The sequence below is a fragment of the Nerophis ophidion genome, linkage group LG01 (genome assembly GCF_033978795.1).
Source record: "Nerophis ophidion isolate RoL-2023_Sa linkage group LG01, RoL_Noph_v1.0, whole genome shotgun sequence".
In the NCBI taxonomy this organism is placed as follows: domain Eukaryota; kingdom Metazoa; phylum Chordata; class Actinopteri; order Syngnathiformes; family Syngnathidae; genus Nerophis; species Nerophis ophidion.
In genome coordinates this window covers 23,806,664-23,817,822 of record NC_084611.1, presented here as the reverse complement: position 1 = coordinate 23,817,822, position 11,159 = coordinate 23,806,664, and the positions used below count along the sequence as shown (strand labels likewise).

General features: G+C 37.9%; 1 protein-coding gene across 1 annotated transcript; it reads left to right on the top strand.

The window, feature by feature from the left end:
- The first annotated feature begins 5,948 nt into the window (after positions 1 to 5,948).
- On the top strand, positions 5,949 to 9,436 carry LOC133566470 (fatty acid-binding protein, liver-type-like). Its single transcript, XM_061919506.1, has 4 exons — positions 5,949 to 6,104; positions 6,163 to 6,335; positions 9,185 to 9,277; positions 9,351 to 9,436. The coding sequence occupies exons 1-4, from the start codon at positions 6,038 to 6,040 to the stop codon at positions 9,399 to 9,401; spliced, it is 384 nt and encodes a 127-aa protein (XP_061775490.1). The 5' UTR covers positions 5,949 to 6,037; the 3' UTR covers positions 9,402 to 9,436.
- The last annotated feature ends 1,723 nt before the right edge of the window (positions 9,437 to 11,159 follow it).

Sequence of the window (11,159 nt, the reverse complement as noted above, 5' to 3'; positions counted from 1 at the left end):
CACATTGCAAAAAAGTCGGCACAGGTGCATTTTTACCACTTTGTTACATGGCCTTTCCTTTTAACAACACTCAGTAAATGTTTGGGAACTGAGGAGACAAGTTTTTAAAGCTTTTCAGGTGGTATTCTTTCCCATTCCTGCTTGATGTATAGCTTAAGTTGTTCAACAGTCCGGGGTCTCCGTTGTGGTATTTTACGCTTCATGGAACATGCGCTCTATGGCTCGCTGTGTCCAAACAAAACATGAAATGTGGGCTAATACTTTATACATACTGTAATACAGACCTGGGCAATTATTTTGACTCGGGTGGCCAAATTTAGAGAAACAAATGTGTTTGAGGGCCAGTTTACATATACTAATACAAAAACTCACAATAATGTCTGATTGAAAGCTAAAAAACATTATGACAGACCGCCTTAAAAAACGGAGTGGAGTTTTTATTTATTTTACTGAATGAGACACCCAGAATGTACATGAAAATAAAGAATGTTGGTTTTAAAATATTAACTATGAACGATAAAACACTGAATACTGACAACATATGAACGTCACCCCTATCGATCAACATATTTACAATCAAGCGAAAGGCAACAAAAATGCAACAAACACAGCAAAATATGATTGGAAAGGGGAAAAAAATAAGCCCACCTACAATCTGATATATCTAATTCATTGATTCTCAACCTTTTTTCAGTGATGTACCCCCTGTGAACATTTTTTAAATTCAAGTACCCCCTAATCAGAGCAAAGCATTTTTGGTTGAAAAAAAGAGATAAAGAAGTAAAATACAGCACCATGTCATCAGTTTCTGATTTATTAAATTGTATAACAGTGTAGTGGTATTTCTTGAACTGTTTGGAAAAAAATATATAAAAATAACTAAACAATCGTTGAAAATAAACAAGTGATTCAATTATGAATAAAGATTTCTACACATAGAAGTAATCATCAACTTAAAGTGCCCTCTTTGGGGATTGTAGTAGAGAGATCCATCTGGATTCATGAACTTAATTCTAAACATTTCTTTACAAAAAAAGAAATCTTTAACATCAATATTTATGGAACATGTCCACTGAATATTGCATTGTTGCATTTCTCTTCACAGTTTATGAACTTACATTCATATTTTGTTGAAGTATTATTTAATAAATATATTTATGAAGGACTTTTGATTTGTTGCTATTTTTATAATTTATTTTTAAATCTCCCGTACCCCTTGGCATACATTCAAGTACCCCCAGGGGTACGCATACCCCCATTTGAGAACCACTGATCATATATATCTAATCTTTAGAACTTTGTTGTAAAAATTTCCTTCCGCGTCTGTCCCTGACACACGTCTTTCAGGCTGGCCGCTCTGGAAACACTCTGTGGAAACGCTCCCCACCCACACTGCTTGGTGCCTCGCCTGAGCTGCCGTGACTTAGGTTACCATAGTAACTAATTAGACAACCATAGTAACTAGTATATCATGCAAAAGCACAGATTACAACCATTTAAATACTTTGTACAGTTCAAAACTTACGGTCATTTGAAAACATCACTGCACATCATATTGGAGGCTACAATTTCGATCTAAAAAAAAAAGATTTGGGAATGACTGGCGGGCCACGTTGAAAAGCTTAACGGGCCAGTTGTGGCCCCCGGGCCTTAATTTGCTCAGGTATACTGTAATATGATTGTTTATGTTTTTCAGTCAGTACAGGTTGGTGTCCTATACAAAGTTTTTTGCAATACAAACTCAAACGCATATCGTGTTGACATAAAAGCTAGCTTATTTCTTTCCGTAGTTGGCCTTTACAGCTAATACCGAAACATGCCAATGTCTTTCATTGATTGATTGATTGAAACTTTTATTAGTAAATTGCACAGTTCAGTACATATTCCATACAATTGACCACTAAATGGTAACACCCAAATAAGTTTTTCAACGTATTTAAGTCGGGGTCCATGTTAATCAATTCATGGTAAAGGGTCTTAGTACGCTAAAGAAAATAAAACAATTTAAAAAAAGAGTTTCCCAGTGTTCGCTCCTACAATAACAAAAGTTGCTACAGTTTGGTTATTATAAAATAGGTTACCAAACGTAAATTAAGTATTTTTTAATGCTTTTTAAAGGGATTTAGAGGTAGAATTGATTGCCATTATTAGCTGTATTGCTAGCTACAAAGAACTATCCATCCATTCATTTTCTACCGCTTGTCCCTTTTTGGGGCCGTGGGCGGTGCTGGAGCCTACCTATCTCAGGGGCATTCGGGCGGAAGGCAGTTTACACCGTGGACAAGTCGCCACCTCATTGCAGGGCCAACACAGATAGACAGACAACATTCACACACTAGGGCCAATTTAGTGTTGTCAATCAACCTATCCCCAGGTGCATGTCTTTGGAAGAGGGAGGTAACCCACGCGGTCACGGGGAGGACATGCAAACGCCACACAGAAACATCTCGAGCCCGGGATTGAACTCAGGACTACTCAGGACCTTTGTATTGTTTTATATGTAAGATCAGTGGTTCTCAACCTTTTTTCAGTGATGTACCCCTTGTGAACATTTTTTTATTCAAGTAACCCCTAATCAGATCAAAGCATTTTTTGTTGAAAAAAAGAGATAAAGAAGTAAAATACAGCACTATGTCATCAGTTTCTGATTTATTAAATTGTGTAACAGTGCAAAATATTGCTCATTTGTAATGGTCTTTCTTGAACTATTTGTAAAAAAAGATATAAAAAAACTAAAAACTTTTTGAAAAATAAACAAGTGATTCAATTATAAATAAAGATTTCTACACATAGAAGTAATCATCAACTTAAAGTGCCCTCGTTGGGGATTGTAATAGAGATCCATCTGGATTCATGAACTTAATTCTAAACACTTCTTCACAAAAAAAGAAATCTTTAACATCAATATTTATGGAACATGTCCACAAAAATTTATATTGCATTGTTGCACTTCTTTTCACAGTTTATAAACTTACATTCATCATATTTTGCTGAAGTATTATTCAATAAATATATTTATAAAGGATTTTAGAATTGTTGCTATTTTTAGAATATTTAAAAAAAAAACTCACGTACCCCTTTGCATGCCTTGAAGTACCCCTATTTGAGAACCACTGTTAGAACGGAAAAAAAAAAAACTTTTGTCTTCTTGCCTTTCATGATTGTGAACTATAAGCAAGATTAAGACTTAAATAATAATAAAAGTACATAAATAACTATAGCAATAATAAGATGGGATCTAAAAAAAATGTATAAAAAAATTTACAAATTTTGAAATAATACCGTTACTTAAAACGCTCATATTTGCACTACATTCATTCGTGTTCTGTGTGTCCCTAGCTAACATACGTAGCTGTTGAAAGGGGGGAAATAGCCTGCAAGACAAAACGATTTGCCATTCCTTCAAATACAAAACGTGAATTCCAGAAAATGATCCCGTATATTTTGGAAGCATCCTCGTCGTTACAACTGTATACATTTTGTAATGTCCTATCAAATCGTTCTCCAATGCAATTCACAGAACAAATCGAGATTGATTTAAATTTGTATCTCATTATGTGGTGACGCCGTTGCCATGGCGATGGCGCTCAAACACACGTCATCAGGCTGCGTGGGCGATATTAATCCTCAGCTCAACAACAACGTCGAGGTAAACGCATTTCTCTAAGCCATTTTGCGCAACCAAACCGTTTTCGTTTATGATTCTGACTGTACTTATTGTGTGTGGCTTTTGGAGGGCCACGTTAGATTCATCTTTGTTTAAAATGCTACCGTTAATATATTGATATTACACGTCGCAGTATATGAGTCCTATATTTATTCCACTATCGTTCCTTGGGGTATTGTTGCTAACATAATTACAGATTCCTTTTATTGGTCGAACCTTTTTTATCTACATTGTAGGAGACGGAGAGAGAGAGAGAGAGGACTATATTTTTATCTTGTCTCAGGCTGCAGGAAACACTTCCACTCTGGCATAGGGTCAGTATTGGTAATAATATGTTATGTTAGAAATCCTGCAAGTGTGTTTGCTGACATTGTTTTTATAAATTGACAGCTTTTCGATGTGTGAGGGGCGCTCATCAATATGTGGACCTATACCTCCGGACCCATCACTGTTTCCTCAGTACTACAACAGACCTGCTTCAGGTTAGTCATGGACAGACAGACTCTACTGCAGGGGTCACCTACCAACAGGTAGCCCCTAAGGATCAGATAAGTCGCCCGCTGGCCTGTTTTAAAAAATAGCTCAAATAGCAGCACTTACCAGTGAGCTGCCTCTATTTTTTAAATGTTTTTTATTTACTAGAAAGCTGGTTTTGCTTTACTCGACATTTTTAATTCTAAGAGAGACAAAACTCAAAAAGAATTTGAAAATCCAACAAAATATTTTAAAGACTTGGTCTTCACTTGTTTAAATAATTTTTTTATTTTTTTTTATGGTCCGCCAGGCCCATTGCAAAAGGACTCCCACAGGGAGTCCTTTTGCAATGGGCCAAAGGACCCTATTGAAACTGTAGCGTTTTATTATTATTATTCCGCCGCCTCTTTGAACTGTAATTTGACCCCCTGAACATGCTTCAAAACTTACCAAATTTCACACACTCATCAGAACTGGCGAAAATTGCCATCTAATAAAAAAACCAAACCCCAAAAATCAAAAATGCGCTCTAGCGTCCCCTAGGGGAAAAAAAACAGACTGCTTGTAACTTCCATTAGCAATGTCGTACAGACATGAAACAAAAACCTCTATGTAGGGCTGACTTAGACCTAAATTTCATAATTTTACTTTCTGGGCAAAAATCAACAAAATCCTTTCAAAGCAAAATTTTCGCAAAAAAATGCTATTTTTGCCTCTTTGCGCTGTAATTTGAACCCCTTAAAATGCTTCAAAACTCACCAAACTTGGCACACATCAGAACTGGTCAAAATTGCGATCTAATGAAAAAAACAAACCTCATAGGAAGCCACCTGTGCAACAAATCCAGTCGTAAAATTTCTGATGGACGAGTTCTGAGTTTGGAGGTTACCAGGAGAACGGTACGTTTCGGACTGCATTGACGAATGTGAAATTTGGTGGAGGAGGAATAATGGTGTGGGGTTGTTTTGTCAGAAGTTGGGCTTGGCCCCTTACTTCCAGTGAAAATAACTTTGAATGCTCCAGGATACCAAAACATTTTGGACGATTCCAATGCTCCCAAATTTGTGGGGAACAATTTGGAGCGGGCCCCTTTCTCTTTTAACATGAGTGTGCGCCAGTGCACAAAGCGAGGTCCATAAAGACATGAATGACCGAGTCTGGTGTGGATGGACTTGACTGGCCTGCACAGAGTCCTGACCTGAACTCGATAGAACACCATTTGGATTAAATTTGAACGGCGACTGAGAGCCAGACTTTCTGGACCAACATCAGTATGTGACCTCACCAACGTGCTTTGGAAAGAATGGTGGAAAATGTAAATAAACACGCTCCGCAACCTTGTGGACAGCCTTACCAGAAGAGTTGAAGCTTTAATAGCTGCAAAACATCATATTGAGCCCCATGGGTTAGGAATGGGATGGCACTTCAAGTTTATATTTGAGTCAAGGCACTGTTTGTACTAGTACGTGATCAGGCCTTTTATACTGTTTTGTTTGTTTTATGTACTGTATGTGATTGTATGTCCACTTGGACATTGGAGTCTGCTATAAAGCTTGATGAATACCTCCCTGAAAATGTTCATCAAAACCGCAGCAATTTTTGATACCGGTTTTGTATTAGATCTCATTCAATTGTGCAGGCATGTGTACCTAATAATAGGGCCAGTGAGACCATAAAGTTTGTGTGCACTTAAACTTGTATTTCCTAAAAAAAAAAAAAAGGGAATTCAGGTGTAGCAAAACATCACTCTCTGTTTCGTCATTGTCCCTTATCTACTCCAGGTGGGAGTAATTATTTAATTAGATACACCTGGAGTTAATGATTGCCACGGCCTGACGGTGAGAGTATAAAAGATAACACACGGTCTTGCATCTCTTCACTCTCTCTCGTGATACCATGTCCTTCTCTGGAAAATTTCAGCTGGAGTCTCAGGAGAACTTTGAGCCTTTTATGAAGGCCATTGGTAAGATGTTTGTGTGTCTGTGTCAATTCACGGATGTGTGACTGTTTTTTGCTCCCAGGTGTCCCTGATGAGCTCATCCAGAAAGGCAAAGACATCAAGAGCATCTCTGAGATCGAGGAGAACGGCGACGTCTTTAAAGTGACGGTCACCACAGGCTCCAATGTCCTTGTCAATTCCTTTACCATCGGACAGGAGGCCGAGTTGAATACCATCACTGGGGAGAAGGTCAAGGTAAGGCTTGGAAGAATTGCATGTGTTCAATTGTGCTAGAGATCAGCAGCACTGAGAACTGTAATTGTTTACTTTATGCAAAGTAGTGAAATAAATACAACCAAATAGTTTTGATGGACAATTTTACCTTTTTTAAAACACAAATTGGTTTCTTTTTAAAGCAGTGGTTCGCAACCTTTTTTCAGTGATGTACCCCCTGTGAACATTTTGTTTATTTTAAGTACCCCCTAATCAGAGCAAAGCATTTTTGGTTGAAAGAAGTAAAATACAGCACTATGTCATCGGTTTCTGATTCATTAAATTGTATAACCGTGCAAAATATTGCTCATTTGTAGTGGTCTGTCTTGAACAATTTGGAGAAAAAGATATCAAAATAAACAAGTGATTTTAATTATAAAGATTTCTACACATAGAAGTAATTAACTTAAAGTGCCCTCTTTGGGGATTGTAATAGAGATTCATCAACTTAATTCTAAACATATCTTCACAAAAAAATAAATCAATATTTATGGAACAAACACTGAATGTTGCATTTCTTTTCAGTTACTTAAAATATGAAAGTTTATTATTCAATAAATATATTTATAAAGGATTTTTGAATTGTTGCCATCTTTAAATCTCACGTACCCCTTGGCATACCTTCAAGTACCCCCAGGAGTAGTCATACTCTCATTTGAGAACCACTGTTTTAAAGATCAAGCTCTTAACCTGTAAATGTGTTCATGTGTTTTTATTTAATTTTTTTTTTCGTGATGTGTAATGTCTACTTAAATGCACAGCAGTGAAAATTAATTTCCTCAATGGAGACCAATGAATCTAAAATCTTCTTACTGTGATGTATTGCAAGTTAGCAGATTTCTTAAATTAACCAAACGTAATTTTTTTTTTATTGCCAAGAATTTGTGACTTAACAAAATAGCTTGCAACATTTTGACTAATGATTGACGGAGAAATTGATCCCTGATCCTACGGAGAACGCTTCTGCGCTAAAACATTGTCATTGAGTGCAGATTTTATATAGTGCTCAGTAGTGTAGTAACGATGCCAATGTTTTGGTACTGGTACTAAAATTATTTGGACCCTTTTTCCAAATAAAAGGGACCACAAAAAATGCATTATTGGCTTTATTAACACATCTTAGGGTACATTAGACATGTTATTGCAGTTAAGTCCTTAATATAGTGAACATGCAATACAACTTGTCTTTTGGCAGTAAGTAAACAAAGACTCCTATTTAGTCTGATATATGCAGTAACATTTTCATTTTCCACTTAGTATTTTTGTCAACATTAAGGACAAGCTGTAAATGTACTTGTTCGTTTACTGTTAATATATGCTTACTTTCTCTTAATATGTTCTGTCTACAATTCTGTTAATGTAATCACTTATTCTTCTGTTTGATACTTTACAAACATGGTACCAAAAATTATTAATTGGTATTGCGATACTATACTAATACCTGTGTACCGTACAACCCTAGTTCTCAGCAAGTGTTTAGAGACTTAGACTTCCTTTTGTCATTTAAAAGCCTACTGAAACCTACTACCGACCACGGTCTGATAGATTCTATATCCATGATGAAATATTAACATTGCAACACATGCCAAAACGTCCGGTTTAGTTTACATTACAATTTAAAATTTCCCGCGGAGTTTCTGGTTAAACGTCGCGGAATGGTGACGTCACAGACTGTCAGGAAATATTAGAGCAGCACTATTTGCGGCTAAAAGTCATCTCTTTTCATTGCGCAATTAAACAGTATTCTGGACATCTGTGTTGCTGACTCTTTTGCAATTTGTTCAATTAATAATGAAGTCAAAGTAGAAAGATGGAGGTGGGAAGCTTTAGCCTTTAGCCACACAAACACACGGTGATTCCTTGTTTAAAATTCCCAGAGGTGAAGCTTTACTATGGATCAGAGCGGTCAAGCAAACATGGGTCCCGACCACTTGTCAACCGCTCGGTTTCGGTGAGAATTGTGGTAAAAAGTCTCTTACTGGAGATCTGCGGAGCTTGTGCCGTCCATGCAGCTGCCGTGACTTTCCTCAGACACTGGCGTCAAGACACCCGTGGACACACTCCTCTGACTATCAGGTATTATTTAACTTACTAAGACACTAGCGACACAATAGAAAGGGATTTCCCTGAATTATCCTAGTAAATGTGTGTAAAAACATCAGAATCGCTACCAATGCAATTTCTTCTTTTTTTTCTCATCCTTCGCTATCAATATCAGCCACGAATCTTTCATCCTCGCTCAAATTAATGGGGAAATTGTCGTTTTCTCGGTCTGTCTAGCTCTTGCTGCTGGAGGCTCACATTAGAAACAGTGTGAGGAGCCCTCACACCGATGACGTCGTCTGCTACTTCCGGTGAAGGCAAGGCTTTTTTATTAGCGACCAAAAGTTGCGAACTTTAGTCTGTCTACTAAATCCTTTCAGCAAAAATATGGCTATCGCAAAATGATAAAGTGACACATAGAATGGACCTGCTATCCCCGTTTTAAATCTCATTTCAGTAGGCCTTTTAAATTTGAACTTTACAGTACAAGTTAAGAACGAAATATTGCATTTGCTCGTAGTGCAGATCGAAACACATTTACTGTACAGAAATATATTGCACTTTTGCCTATGCATCCAAGTTTGTATGTTCTCATATTCCAGCGAGTTAATCTGTTTTGGGGGGAGACTTGAGGGGATTGTGTTCAGTCGTTTTGCCTGAGGGAAGAAGCTGTTACAGAACCTGGGGGTTCTGTGGAACCTCTAGTCCAGCAGTGAAAACAGTCCTTTGTATGGGTGGTTTTAATATAAGCCAATTTTGGTTACAATGTGTTTAATTTCTGTATAAAGGCGGTGGTTCAGCGTGAAGGCAACAAGCTGAAAGTTTCCTTGAAGGGAATTGTCTCAGTCACGGAATTGGTGGATGCAAACACACTTGTCAATGTGAGTATAATACTTTCTAAGATCATTCCAAGAAGTTATTGCATCACGTTTACTTTTACCATTCTCCTTTCAGACCATGACACTCGGTGACGTTGTGTACAAGAGGACGAACAAACGTATATAAGTCTGCACATGGCATAATAAAAGTGTAAAGGCAAACTTGATTTGGTTTTTTGGGGGGTAGGGTAAAATGAGTAACTTTTTAGCACTGTAGCAGTTGCTCTTTTTTGTAGCTGGTACGTCTGTTGGGAGTTATAACTCATTAGCACTTCTGTAGCTCGTTAAGTGTTTTTTTTTTTTTTTTTTTTGTGTAATCTTTGAATTGTTGCTAGCTTGCAAAACTCCAATCATACTTGCCAACCCTCCCGGATTTTCCAGGAGACTCCAGAAACTCAGCTGGAGCTGGAGGCCACTACCCCTCCAGCTCAAACATACACAGTTCGAAGCTTGAAAGGCAGGATTGCAGGCAGATCTGACGGCATTTAAAGTAATTTTTAAAAACGACTGCTAATCCTCTTCCTTTTCGACCAGACGACCGCGGAGAATTAAAGTAGGAACACTCCGGAGGCAGAAGTTCATTAAGAGGGGTGGACTCACCAGCTCTCAGCCATGTTTCCATCACACAGAGGAAGTAAAGTCCGGCGCCTGCGGGAAGTGAAGAAATCCTTCAGGATAAACTTTTTGTTCGTCAAAGATCTTGCGTTCACAAGACAGAACCTGGCGGGGGCTAGCGCGTCCAAGGGCACAGCTAATCCAGGTGGGGCCCGACACAGCTTGCAGGTGGTGGGGGAGAGGAGCCCCGAAGCAGGAAAGGAAGGCAGGAATCTGGCTACGTGAAAAAGCTGACCGGGTCATCAAATAGATGCAAACACAAAAACGAACAGAGCTGACAGTAAGACTGCAGGGCAAAGCATACTGGCGCCATCTTCTGGAAACTCAGAAGTTACGTTATTAAAATAGTGAAGGGTAAGTTGTAGCTGAGATAGGCGCCAGCGACCCCGAAAGGGAATAAGCGGTAGAAAATGGATGGAAGTTTTTTTTTGTTTTTTTTTTTTTTTAAGTACCCAGCAAGCACAGTACAGTTAGAACTGTTTTTATTACTGTGTATTAGGTGCTGTCTGAAATTCAACTATTTTATTTATATATAGATAGCTAGAGTTTACTGAACGTTAAGTATTTCATACATATATTTATTAATTACAGCCAATATAAACATTGACTGTAAATATACTCTCCTCTTGACCACCTCCCAAAATCAGAGGTCTTAAGGTTGGCAAGTAGGAATAATGCACCAGACAATGGTGGCTTTCTGAGGATCAATATTTGGCAAGGCCCTTTAACTATTGCCTGCTGCCAGCATCCACAACCCTGGCTTGTAGGATTTTTATTAAACTGTCCTGTCCAGCTGCTCAAGTCATTGTTTCTATACATTTTATTGAATGTATCAAATGTGAATATTTAATGGACCACAATTGAAACTAGCCTGTTGGCTTTGTGCCAAGAATTACATGGATTCAATTTAAGATGCCAATGTTCTAAATCAGTGTAGATTCTCTTTACAAAACAGTGGGATACTTCTTGCCTTTTAAACTTAAATGTTTGGATATATTTAGTGTTTGCTGGAGGGGATATGGGAAACTGGGGAGAGGGGGGATTGTGGGGACAATTTGTGTCTAACTTTTTAACCCAAAGTGGCTGCTTGGTGAAAAGTTGTGGAGTCCCTGCTGCAGACTTTTGAATGCAATTAAAGTGTCACTTAAGTTTTTTTTTTTTACCTTTACTGTAAAATCTATCTGCACAGGTCGAAACTTCACTCTTCCTGCTTGTCTTGCATGAATCATTTATTTGTACAAATTAAACCGTATAAAAGGCATTGTAAAAC

Excerpts from the sequence above, each read along its gene's own strand:
- LOC133566470 (XM_061919506.1), top strand. The coding sequence starts at position 6,038 with ATGTCCTTCTCTGGAAAATTTCAGCTGGAGTCTCAGGAGAACTTTGAG. Across the intron at positions 6,105-6,162 it reads GCCTTTTATGAAGGCCATTG|GTGTCCCTGATGAGCTCATC; the intron begins GTAAGATGTTTG and ends TTTTGCTCCCAG. Across the intron at positions 9,278-9,350 it reads ATGCAAACACACTTGTCAAT|ACCATGACACTCGGTGACGT; the intron begins GTGAGTATAATA and ends TTCTCCTTTCAG.